This window comes from Monoraphidium neglectum, assembly GCF_000611645.1.
Source record: "Monoraphidium neglectum strain SAG 48.87 unplaced genomic scaffold scaffold00628, whole genome shotgun sequence".
NCBI lineage: Eukaryota > Viridiplantae > Chlorophyta > Chlorophyceae > Sphaeropleales > Selenastraceae > Monoraphidium > Monoraphidium neglectum.
Genome location: NW_014013000.1, coordinates 11,006 through 23,194, shown reverse-complemented (window position 1 = coordinate 23,194; position 12,189 = coordinate 11,006). Strand labels below are relative to the sequence as shown.

Sequence of the window (12,189 nt, the reverse complement as noted above, 5' to 3'; positions counted from 1 at the left end):
TCAGTGGGTGTGATTGTGGGGTGGATCAAGGGCTGCAGCTAACAGAGGATGCACTGCTACAGCAAACACCGTGCTGCTGAAGCTCCAGATGAAGTTGCCCGAACGTCACCGTCACTGCGTCACCAGCCTAGCGCCCTGCTTCTCGTCCCGCAATACGCGCTTGGGGATGTCAGAGGTCTGATGGCTCATGATAAATGCTTTCAACATGTGTACGGCAATCTGCGTTGGCCAGATCGCCTAGAGTGCCACCATCACAGTGATGGCGGACAGCAGGATGCACCACGCTGAGGATTCAGAGATTCTCGACGAATTCGATGGTCACGCCGAATTCGAAGCGTTGCTGTCGGACGCATTCATGTGGGGCCCGGACAGCGGCGACGCGGCGCGAGCAATGTCAGCGCTGTTCGGACACCCACCGGATGCAGCTGATACGCACGGTAGCACAACGGCACCGCCACAGCAGCTGCTGGGCGGCCTGCTGCGCACGCACGGCCCGCACATGAGCCCGTTTTCCGGGCTGCCCTCGGCTTTCATCTTTGGCGCTGCAGCGGGTGCGGAGGCAGTGCCCCACCCAGTAGAGCACCCCGCGGAAAGCCAGCCGCAGCAGCAACAGCAGCACCAGCAGCAGCACCAGCAGCACCAGCAGCACCAGCAGCAGCAGCCACCTGCCGCGCCGCCCCCGCGGCCCCCGAGCCCGCAGCCCCCGCCCCCAGGGCCGAAGCGCGGCCGCGGCCGCCCCCCAAAGACGGCGGGCGAGTACACCGAGAGCTACAGGGCCGTGAAGGAGTACCGCAACCGCAGCAAGCAGCGCATGAGCGCGCTAGAGCAGGAGCTGACGGAGAAGCTGGGGCAGCTGCAGCTGCTCACCGCAGAAAACCAGGCGCTGCAGGTGGGGGGGCGTGGCGGACGGTGTATGTGCATATGCGCGTGCTTGTGTGCATGTGTGTGTGTGGGGGGGGAGTTGCATTCATGCGTGTGTGTGTGTGTGTGTGGGTGTGTGGGTGTGTGGGTGTATGAGGGTGTGTGTGGATATATGTGCAAGCATGTGTTTGGACTGTTTATGGCCTTTTTTAGGGGGCAGGGCATCTTGTGTGTGCACAGCGGCGTGTGATCTGTGTGGGCGGCAGGTGCATGGGTACAAAACATCGCCTCGATGCTGCAGCCCACACCCACCCACCCACGCACCCATCTACCCACCCATCCACCCACCCACCCATCATCCGACACCCTGCTGGCTCTACGCCCCCTCTGCAACCCTGCACGAACCCCAGCCGCCCAACAAACCACTATCGCCCAACCAAGCTCGCCTGCAACCACCCCCATCCACCCCCAATCAGGCGCGAGAGGTCGTACTGCAAGAGGCCATCAACGCCAACGACGCAGCCCTCGCGCGCGAGCTCGCAGAGGCAGCCGCGGCCGAGGACGCCGCCACTGCCGGAATCTCCACGCCTCCAGACGGCAGCGCCGCAGCACCCAACCAACACTCGCAGCACTTGCAGCAGCAGCAGCAGCAGCAGCAGCGACGGCGGCCTGGTGGGGTGGCGCCTGCAGGAGAGGGCAGCCCGGGCCCGAGCCCCGCGCTGCTGGAGATGCTTGAGCTGTACCGCGAGTACGTGCGCCGCCTGCGCGCGCGGCTGGGGCCCGATGGCGCGCTGAGGCCGCTGGCGCCGTGGGAGGAGCGGTTCCCGCCGGGGCGGCTGTTGATGAAGCTGTTCATGGGGCTGAGGCAGGAGGAGGGGCTCGCTTTTATCACATCAAACCTGGTGAGGCACAGGTCTATTTTCAAACAAATATGGTATTCATGCCGTATGATGTGTTTTTGAAATGTATTCTATCTATTTCGTTTGCCATTTCAGTGGCGGCGTGGCGCATGCAAGGCTGATGAGCGCGCCGCTGCCGCGGCGCGGCCGCGCCTGCGGCAGCCAAGGTGGCGATGAGGGGTGCAGGGCCAGTACGTGGCGTCGGGGGATGCACGGCTGGCCCGCCTCTGCGCCCTTGCGCTTTGCCTGCGTGATGCAGACGGGGACTGGTAAGGGGAAGGCCGCAGCCCCCTGCTGCGGAGGCGTCCTGGTGCTGCAGCGAGCCAGGGCGTGCTGACGCAGCCGCGTACGCGACCGTGCGGCCGCAGGAGACCGGGGAGCGCACCACTGAGCTGCCAGAGGGCTGGTGGCAGCGCGTGGCGGAGGGCCTGTACCTCAGGTGCGCAGGGCATGGGAGGAGGGGCCGCGAGGCTACGGTGAACGGGGTGGGCGGAGCAAGCACACGTGCGGCGGGAGGAGCTGGCCCCGCCGCCGATCCAGCGGCAACACCGGCCTGCGCAGAGGCCGCGCCATGTCCCTGCGGCCCGCGCCTGCCGCCTGCGCCTTGGCCCTGCTGCCTGCGCCCGACCTGCCCCCTGGTGCCACATGGTAACCTCAGAACGCCCCGCCACGCGCCCCAACCCCCTCGCACCACAGGCCCGAGCAGCACGCGCGCATCGCCGCGGCCATGGAAGAATTCCTGGGCGCCGCGGACCGCCTGCTCGCGCAGCGCCGCCGCCTGCAGCTGCGCCTCTCCGACGCGCTGCGGCGCCTGCAGGGCGGGGTGCCCGCGAACGCCGACACGGCCGGCGCGGCTGCGGCCGGCGCGGCTGCGGCGGGCGGGCGGCTGGAGGGGGGGCCGTGTCAGGAGAATGGGTTGGCGTCTGGGCAGCAGGTCGCAGGGGAGGACCATGAGGAGCTGCTCAACGCACTGCACGCCAACCTGGTGGGTTGTGGTGGCGCGACGAGGCCTGACAAGGGGGTTGGGGGGCGAACGGGAAGCTTGGCTCAAACGTGTTTGTGAGAGCGAGACGGTGGCTTTTTCTTGAGAGTGTCGCGAGCCGACCCGTCGTCTTTGCGGGGGCTGCATGCGCAGACGGCGCATGGCATGCCGCGGCTTGCAGCGCGCCGGCGCGGGCGCCTCGACCCCCCTACGTCTGCACCCAAACGCCTGCTCTGGCGCGTCTCCCGACCCCCGCTTTTGCTCACACGCCGGCCCCACCCCACCCTGCGCCCCCGCGCCCCCGCCCCCCCGTCTTGACATGATGACGTCAGATGCGGGAGGATCGGGTTTGGGCGACCACCGCCTGGGCCCTGAAGCTGATGGTGGACGAGCAGCAGATAGGCACTGTCAGCCTGCTGTCGTGGCCGTTTGTGCCCCGGTTCGTGCAGATATGCGCCGCCAAGCTGGGCGTCGGGCCCGCGGCCGCGACGGAAGTGGCGGCGGCTGCGGCCGCTGCTCGGCGGGGGTGAGGGGGAGGGCTGGCTCGTCTGTTGTGTTTTCAGTGGCCTGCAAAAACCTGCCGCAATTGCTCCTTCCTTTCTTGCTAACGAACTCATATGCAAGACTTTGTACCTCACCTGCCCAGGTGTTCACGGCCAGCAATGTGTTTGCCTGTGGCACTGCAACCGTCAAGTTTTCGTGTTGGAAGGGGCAGTGCAGAGTGCAAGGAGGGCAATCAGGAGGGGAGTGTGGGGCAGAAGTGTAGCCAGGGCCCTGGCAGAACAGGGGCACAAACGTGGGGCATCATCGAAAGGGCAACACGTCACATGGAGCGCGAGGCACTGCAGCAGTTGGCGGAACCGCCATGAAACTTCTCCCTGTTGTCTGCAGACGCCAGCGCTTGCCGTCCAACCTAAAGCAAGCTGCCTCGACAGGCAAGATTACTATGTGAACGGGATCCAGGGTCCTGTGGGTCGGGTGTCACTCCATTGAACTTCTCTTTCAAAGCTACGGGGGACTCATTTGATATCGAGTGACATCGATGCTCACATCATTCGAATGCACTCTGGAGTATGATAAGTCGTCTACATTCACTTAAACTTAGGATCGCGTAACCGCAGCAGCAGAGAGTTCTTTGCCTAGTTCACACACTTCCGCAACACTCGACTTGGACCGAAGGGGGCTTCCAGCCCCGTGCCACACACATATGCAAGATGCCATAAGGCTGGTGTTCCGCTGGCAAACTGAGGCGGAAGCCCAGCGAGCCATGGCGACACTATTTCCGCACAATGGCGGTGCGCTCCCGGCGTCGCATAGCAGCGTACACATGGGCGCTGCGGTGCGCATCAGCCCCTTTGCCATTGCCGGCAACGTGGGTGACCTGGAAGTCCTGCAGTCCCTGCAGCCTGTGCAACATGGACCCCCTGCCGCAGCCTTGTCCAGTTGGCCACGCACCACTGGGCCTGCATGGGCTGAATCGCCACTGCCGCTCACCGGCGCCAGCGCCCCCTCAGCAGCGGCGCAACCGCCAGCCGCACCGGTGCACGCCGTGGCGTCCGAGCCATGCACTCAGCGCCTGTCCGCGGTAGTGGCTGCGGCAGCCCCGGCCAAGCCGCTCGCCTTGGAGGCTGCGACTGCAGTGGAGGGGCTGGCGGATGTGGGGCAAGCACCGGCCGCGAGGCGGCGTGGCCGCAAGCCTGTGGAGGGCCTCGTGCACACCAAGGCATACATGGCCGTCAGAAACTACAGGGAGCGCCAGAAAAACATGGTGCGTGCGTGCGGGCGCGCCATGGGCGCGACATGGCGCGGGGCAGCTGCACACGCGCTTGTTGGCTCGCCCTTGCAGCGAACAACGATGCCCAGGGCGCGCATGCCCTACGCATTTGCTTTACTCCTTGTGTGTGTCCTGACGTGCAAAGAGCCAGGCATCCAGACTAGAGGACCAAGGGAGCACGTGCACCCACCCATGTGAGTGCGCGCACCTGTTGATGCGTGTGCACATCCCACACGATAGGCCGAAGGCCTGGAGGCGGAGGTCAAGGCGAAGCTGGCCCAGATGACCCTGCTGTTGGCAGAGAATGAGGCCTTGAGCACGCGCCAGAGGGCCCTGCAGAAGGCCATAGACCACAACACACTCAACATAGAGGCGCTGCAGGAGGAGCGGCGGGAACGCGAGGGCGGCCGCCCGTGGCAGCCGGGCCTGTACACCGCGGACGGCGGCGCCGAGGGCACGGCCAGCAGCGACGGCAAGGGCGGTCCAACATGCAGGAGCGATGGCAGCGTGGGCAGCGTCGGTGACGCAGAGTCTGGGCCAGCGGTCGCAGGCGCCGCAGCGGCGGAGGAGGCCCGCAGGGAGCAGCTGGGGGGGTTTGTCAGGCGGTACGGCGCGTATGTGTTAGGGGCGAGGGCGGAGCGCCTGGCGGCAGACGGGGCGCTGCTGCCGTTGGCAGAGGGGGACCCGCGGCTGCGGGAGTACCAGCAGCTTCTTGATGACATCATGGCGCTGCCTGATGAAGACCAGTACCTTCTGCTCACTGCCAACCTGGAGACTGGGCAGCAGGGGTCGCACGATGCGGGGCTGCTGGGCAGGGTGGCGCGGCAGATGCGGCTCAGGTGAGGGGCAATTGAGAGGTGGGCGCATGCACAAGGTCGTGCATGCGCGCGCATGCACGTGTGCATGGTGTGTGCAGGCATGCATGAATGGATGGGTGGGTTGCTCGACAGGCACATGTGCCTGCTATGAGATTCACATGCTCATGTGGGTTGCAAGGCAACTTAGCCTGCCCTCCACAACCCCGCCGTTGCCCATGAACGCAGCCCGGACCAGCAGGCGCAGGTGCTAGCGGCCTGGCAGGTGTTTGAGTCCGCCCTGGCGCGCCTGCTCGACGAGCGCCGGGCGCTGTGCGCCCGCCTGGCGGCGCTGCAGGCGCACCTGGAGAGCCTGCCGGAGGACACACCTGATTTCGACGAGTATGAGCTGGCGCATGCGCTGGAGCCCGGCATCGCGAGCATGCTGAAGAGCGGCAGCCTGGAGGAGGTGGTGTGTGAGCTCGAGGACAACATGGTGCGCCGCCAGGTCGGGGGTTTGCGCGAGGGACGCAAGCATAGATGACCAGGGTGCGCGTGCGAAGGTGGGCGTCTGGGCGCGAGGCTGTGTTGGTCAGCCGGATTGCGCGGTGAGACAAAACGGGTGCAACGAACAACGCCGTCCAGAACTCAAGCCTGATTCTCAATCCCCTCACTCATGCGGCTCTAAACCTCATTGTCTACCTGTGCCACCTCAGAAGCGCGAGAACCAGCAGTGGTGAGGTTTGGTGCAGTGGTTGTTTATAGCATTCTGTCTGTTCAGGTCAAGGCGCTGCCGTACAATCGAGCCGTAATGCATCAGGCACTCTGCAACATCATTGCGCTTTGCTCACGCCCTCACATGCACGCGCACTCGGACATCGCACATGTGCCTCTTTTCCATGACACAGGAAGAAGTCTCAAAGTCTGCGAGCGCGCGCGCGCACACACACACACACACACACACACACACACACACACACACGCGCGCGCGCGCGCATGCTGCCCACCACACCCTAGGAGCATCATGTCCTGGAGCCTCAACCTGATGCTCGAGGAGCACCAGCTCACCCACATGTGTGTGCTGGCCTGGCCCTACCTGGTCAGCCCCACACAGGTTTTCGCAGCCTACGTTACCGAAGTCCTTGGCCGCGTACCCACCTGCTGCCCTCCCCCGTCCTGATCCCATCCGTGACATCGCCATGGTGTTTTGCATTGAGCTGGACTGAGCGTTGTTGCACCACGATGCTGTGGTTTGCGCAGCGCTGCACACGCCAGCCTGCCATTACATTCAGGTGATGGAACGGCTCACAGCTGTTTTCACGCCACACATGCACCTTGCTTACTCCTTGCAACTGTCTTTGCATATGCATGTGCTATGTGCTGGCAGCACCTGAGGCACATCGCAGGGATGAATTCCAATGTGCCCATGCCTGCAGCCTAACACGGCAAGCAGGTGTGGTAGATTGCTCACAACCAGCATCGCAGCTTGCAATTCCATTGACATTGGTACTTACTCATGAATCAATATCTTCGTTCACAAACCTTGGGATGAGGCACCCGGTACATGAATGTAACGCCAACAAAAGCGCCAAATGGGAATGAGTCAATGTCAGAAGTTCCGCAGATCTTCATGCAGATTGAGCTGGAAGTGTCAGCAGGACAGCTTGGTGTGTCCCCTCAAGATATACTGGCCAGGCCCACGCCTGGCTGGTTGTCTCGGGGCACAAATTGAATGCCTTGCGAAGATGCACCCCGGAGCTGCCATGAAAAATTCTGCAAAGCCCGCCGGGTGACTCGACCTGGCCTTGCGCGGGCAACGAGCAATCCTTTATTGAGAATTGATCCAAGCCCGCAGTGTTTGCTGGCTGCTACCAAAGAGCCACCCGGAGGGCGCTGTTACGCAAGAATGCTGCCTTGCGCGTCCCTGTCGCATCCGCCCGCGAGGTGCCTCCTGGAGGCACCCTGCGCCCAAGGCACAATACCAATCGGGCGGATCAGCCAACTCTGAAAAGCTCCATACTTTGCCAGAGTGTTGCTGCTGGCGTGCATGGTGCCCACCAACGCGGCATCACCCGTCGGGACGGTCGAATGATCGAATTGATCATAGAGCAACCGCGGATTTCCCGGGTTGCGGGTGATTAAGACAGTGAAGTTTCTAGTCTCTCTCCTGTCAGGGGTGTCATTCAGCCTGGTGGCAACGCACCTTTGCCACTACAGCGCACCAGCACTGCTGATGCAGCTGAGCGCAAGTGCACCCCGCACTTGATCGTAACCGGCGCGCGCGCCTATGAAGGATGCGCTGTGGTCGGCATTCCGATGGGTCAGCGAGGGCGAGGCGGACAAAGCCATGGCTGTGCTCTTCCCGCTAGGCGTGCCTGCTGGCTCCGGTGGCAACCTGCCGACTGGTGGCGCGGCCAGCAACCCGTTTGCGGGCCTCTGCGATGCGGCTGACGTCGCGCTTTTGCAGCCACCAGCGCGAGCAACGGCCGCCAGCACCAGCGGCGCTACCGCCACGAATGGCTCGCCCGCCGCAGCAGACGCCGCCGCGCCAGAGGGACGCCCCCAAGCGTCACCGGCAGCAGCTGCGGCGGCCAAGGCTGCGGCGGCGGCAGCGGCTGCTGTCGTGGCGGCCCACCACAACTTGGCGGCGCCCAAGCGACGTGGCCGGCGGCCGTTTGAGGGCGTCAGGTACAGCAAGGCATACCAGGCTGTCAGGAATTTCAGGGAGCGGCAGAAAAGCATGGTGTGCGGGGCAAGTTGGGGGCCGACAGGCAGGCCTTGCTGGGTGCCAGATGCTTGATGCGGTGCGGTCACCGTGCGTGTATGTGCGTCCCACACAGGATTTTGCTAGGATTTTCGTGGTGTGGAGCATGGACATCCACGCCTGTCCATCCGTGCATCCAGGCGCCTAGCACAAAAATAGTCCCCCCGAGCTTGCACAACAGGCACGCGCCCCCCCCCCCCACACACACAAGCACAGCACACACAGCGCACACCCACCCCTGCAAATGCACGTGTGCACCCGCACAGCTCGCAGGCCTGGAGGCCGAAGTCAAGGCGAAGCTGGCCCAGATGACCCTGCTGCTGGCGGAGAACGAGGCACTGAGCACGCGCCAGAGGGCCCTGCAGAAGGCCATAGACCACAACACACTCAGCATAGAGGCGCTGCAGCAGGAGCAGCGGCAGCTCGACCCAGCGGCGGGCGGCGGACAGGCGCAGGGCCGCGCCGACGCCGCGAGCGGCCCGGCGGCGGGCCCGGGCGGCCGCAGCCCGATGGCCGCTGCCGCGGCTGCCGTCTCAGCCACGGGCACGCCCGACGCGCGCGCAGCGCGGGTGCGGGACTTCAGGGCGCGGTACATCAGCTATGTCACGGACATCAGGGCGACGCGCCTGCTGCCCGACGGGTCGGTGCGGCCGCTGCCAGAGGGGGACCCGCGGCTGCAGGAATTCCAGAGCCTCATAGACACGATCATGACTCTGCCGGCGGACGACCAGTACCTACTGCTGACAACCAACATGGAGACCGGCGAGCAGGCGCCACACGACCCGGGCATGCACAGCGCGGTGGCGCGGCAGATGCAGCTCAGGTGGGGTGGCGGAGCGCGGCGCACGTGACGTGGCTTGCCCTCATCATGTGTCGCGCGGCTTTCTGATAATCCAGGGACCATTCGAACACTCCTTGAAACCCTAGTCCAGACCCGCAGCCTCCTGTGCCAACCGTTCCCGCCTTGTTGCCGCCGCTTGCCGCCGCATACCCGCGATTTCGGTCCAAGCAGCCCAGACCAGCAGGTCCGCGTGCTAGCGGCCTGGCAGGTGTTCGAGTCCGCCCTGGCGCGCCTGCGGGCTGAGCGCCGCACACTTTGCGCCCGCCTGGCGGCGCTGCAAGCGCACCTCGAGAGCCTGCCGGCGGCCGAGTCGCGCTCGCTGGGCGAGCGGCATCACACTTTGGAGCCAGGCATCGCGAGCATGCTCAAGAGTGGCAGCCTGGAGGAGGTGGTGTGTGAGCTCGAGGACAACATGGTGCGCCGCCTGTGAAGCGCTTGGGGCCCCTGGGAGTGATCAGGGCACTGAGGGGTGGTCAGGTCCCCACGGATTGGCCAGGGGCCCTGGGGCTACCTTTGTGGGTGGCAGGGTGACGTCGCAACTGGTTGCCAGGGCCGGCTCAGCCGCCGGGCCGCGGGCGGGGCCGGCTAACTCTGGAGGCGGAGGGCGCTGCGGAGCGCACAGCAGCCGCGATCGATCAGCCGCTGCTCCATGCTCATCATACCCACTGCTCTCGCCTTTGCGCTCGCGCCGCGCGCAGGCGTGGGAGAACCAGCAATGGTGAGTGCAACCGCTTGGCTCACGCCTGCATAGCCCTTGCGCCCCGATCTGGCGCGCACACGCGCCAGCTCTCATTTTTCTTCAACCAGCCGCCAGCAGATTGCGTGCCAACCCGCCCCCCGCGTGGCCAAAACGCCGCCACGAGCAGCGCCGCCCCGCTCCTCCCCCCCGCGCCCCCGCCCTGCTGCATTTTTCATCATCTGGCCTGCCGTCAACACCATTCTCAGCCACCCTCAACCGCCCCGCCCCAGGGGCATCATGACGTGGTCCCTCAACCTGATGCTGGAGGAGCGCCAGATCAGCCATATGTGCGCGGCCGGCTGGCCCTACATGCCGAGCACCACCCAGGTGTTTTCCGTCTACATCTCGGAGGTGCTCGGCCATGCACCTGAGGCGCCCAAGTGACAGCGTCTCGGGGCGCTGATTTGGGCCCGCTGCGTGCCCGACGGTGCGAGTTTTTAGCTTCCCGGCTTCTCTTGGCTGGCGGTGCAGTGGGTGCGCCGCTGGGCATCTGTCTTGCTGGCGTTTTAGCTTTGTGGCAAACCTGACATCATATGACATCACGTGTCGCCAAGCAGCGGGCAAGAAGACCCCGTTGCCAAGGCAAAACCCTGGCTTGAAGGGGGGTCGACAGCCCCGGGGAGGCTGGGCAAACATACCGCAACATGGTGGCTTTCCAGGGTACTCTTGCTCGTCGTGTGGCAGCAGCCACAGCGCTTCGTGCATCAAGCAGTTGGACGACGCACTTTTAGCAGGGCAGGGCGGTTTTTCAAATTGTTGCCATCACAGCTGCCACAGTCTCCGGCATTGGCCTTCCGTGTGCCTCACTATGTTTTGCAAACACTCCCTTGACTTGGCGCGACGGAAAGGCACAACCGGCAAGGGGATGTAGATCGCGTTGCGGGGGAAAGGCACTGTATTGCGTTGCACGTAGCGCACCTTGGTCAGCGCACAGCTTTACCACCACACAACGGATGCTGTCGACGATCCCCCATATTGGGCACTCGCGTTCATCACGCTGGCGCACAACCATCGCCGCCCTTACGCCTCGAGGATTGATCGCATACGCGTTGCGTTTGGCTGCAAAGGACTGCCTCACACCGACCAGTCCAGGGTCAACGAAAATGAAATGCAATGCTTCCCCAACATCTCAAATTCGTCTCGTTCTAGATTGGATCCTTTACATATGTTTACTTGCTTTCCACCCAAAGCCTTTGAGCGCCGCACCGCAGTGCGCAACACCAACCAACTCAAAGTGTGTGACAAGACACTGGCCAACATCGTGTAAACCAACAACAGAGCTCCAAAACTTCAGCCTTGACACTTTGGAAACAAACCGCCTCCCAAGCACCCGTGCTGCGCGAGCCAGAGCGCCGCAGGCGCGAGCGTTGTGGGCCCGCTGCGCTCGCTCAAGCGCCACTTGAGAGACGTGCGCGCCAATGACCGCGCTGCCGGGGCCCCTTCGCCTCCTGGGGGCTCCATGCAGAGGAGCAGCACTCAAAAAGAAACAATGACAACGGTCAAAATAATATGCAGAGATGGGACTGCCAAGCATTGACCACACGCCGGCCGCGTCACCGCTTCCTGCAGAGCGCCATACCGTCGCCGACCGGCACTATGCTGAGCGTCACGCGAGGGTCCGCCAGCACCGCGGCGTTGAACTCGCGCAGGGCCACGGTTGCCTTGTCGTCCACCTGCGGTGAGGGCATTGAAGCAGCGGGCCCGGGGAAGGGGACTGCCTGGGCTCGGCCCACGCTCGGTGCCGCACCCTGCGAGCGGCGCGAGGCCAGCAGTAGCCTGCTGTCTGGACATCACAGGCTCTGAGTCAAACACCCTGCGCCCAGGCCGGCGCCCGCCAGCCCCGCCCAACTCCGCGGCCTGCCTGCTGGCTACCAGCCGTCCCGCACCCTCCCCCGGCCGCCGCGCCCACCGCGCATTGCATCCTCTCGAGCGTGACCCAGGGAGGTGCGGCATCCGCTCGCCTCCCACTCCCCAGCAGGCCTCCTGCCCGGCCCTCCTGCCCGGCCCTCCTGCCCAGCCCTCCTGCAGACCCCAGACAGCCCGTCGCAAACCTCACCTGTGAGTCAGCGACCTTGCCGTACCACAGCACGTTGTCCACCGCGATCAGCCCCCCCTGCCGCACCAGCTGCAGGCACAGCTCAAAGTACTTGCCGTAGGCCCGCTTGTCGGCGTCGATGAACGCAAAATCATAACCGCCGGGGCCCTCGTCGGCGAGCAGCTGCCGCAGGCTGTCCTCCGCGGGCGCCAGGCGGGCGTCGATCTGGGGTGGGGCCCAACGCGGAGGGCGGGGCGCGGCCGCACAGCACATCAAAGGCACAACAACCTGTAGTGTGCGGTGGAGCCCGTCCGGCGACGCAGCAGGAGCACCCTTGTCGCATGCAGATGCGCTTGTGCCCTGGCCGTTTGCCCGTCTCGCCTTGCGTTCGACCCCAGCGGCCCGCCAGAAGCGCTTCGCCACGTCCATGGAGCGCGCGTCCCTGTCGCACGCCACCAGATGCCCGTCGGGCGGCAGCGCCTGCGGGACACGGGCGGGGC

The 12,189-nt window shown here is 64.8% G+C and overlaps 4 protein-coding genes across 4 annotated transcripts; 3 read left to right on the top strand and 1 right to left on the bottom strand.

The window, feature by feature from the left end:
* Window positions 1-259: 259 nt before the first annotated feature.
* MNEG_4512 (hypothetical protein) lies at window positions 260-3,272 on the top strand (the record flags this gene model as incomplete). The annotated part of the gene is made up of 5 exons (XM_014047020.1): window positions 260-889; window positions 1,338-1,763; window positions 2,129-2,199; window positions 2,457-2,745; window positions 3,075-3,272. 5 exons carry the CDS (start codon window positions 260-262, stop codon window positions 3,270-3,272), a joined length of 1,614 nt encoding a protein of 537 aa, XP_013902474.1.
* A 1,235-nt stretch (window positions 3,273-4,507) lies between these two features.
* Window positions 4,508-6,050, top strand: MNEG_4511 (hypothetical protein; the record flags this gene model as incomplete). The annotated part of the gene is made up of 4 exons (XM_014047019.1): window positions 4,508-4,510; window positions 4,757-5,355; window positions 5,560-5,818; window positions 6,027-6,050. The coding sequence occupies 4 exons, from the start codon at window positions 4,508-4,510 to the stop codon at window positions 6,048-6,050; spliced, it is 885 nt and encodes a 294-aa protein (XP_013902473.1).
* A 1,547-nt stretch (window positions 6,051-7,597) lies between these two features.
* On the top strand, window positions 7,598-10,038 carry MNEG_4510 (hypothetical protein; the record flags this gene model as incomplete). Its single annotated transcript, XM_014047018.1, has 5 exons — window positions 7,598-8,053; window positions 8,341-8,897; window positions 9,087-9,330; window positions 9,614-9,633; window positions 9,885-10,038. 5 exons carry the CDS (start codon window positions 7,598-7,600, stop codon window positions 10,036-10,038), a joined length of 1,431 nt encoding a protein of 476 aa, XP_013902472.1.
* A 1,169-nt stretch (window positions 10,039-11,207) lies between these two features.
* On the bottom strand, window positions 11,208-12,118 carry MNEG_4509 (caffeoyl-CoA O-methyltransferase; the record flags this gene model as incomplete). Its single annotated transcript, XM_014047017.1, has 3 exons — window positions 11,208-11,327; window positions 11,711-11,914; window positions 12,113-12,118. The coding sequence occupies 3 exons, from the start codon at window positions 12,116-12,118 to the stop codon at window positions 11,208-11,210; spliced, it is 330 nt and encodes a 109-aa protein (XP_013902471.1).
* Window positions 12,119-12,189: the final 71 nt, after the last annotated feature.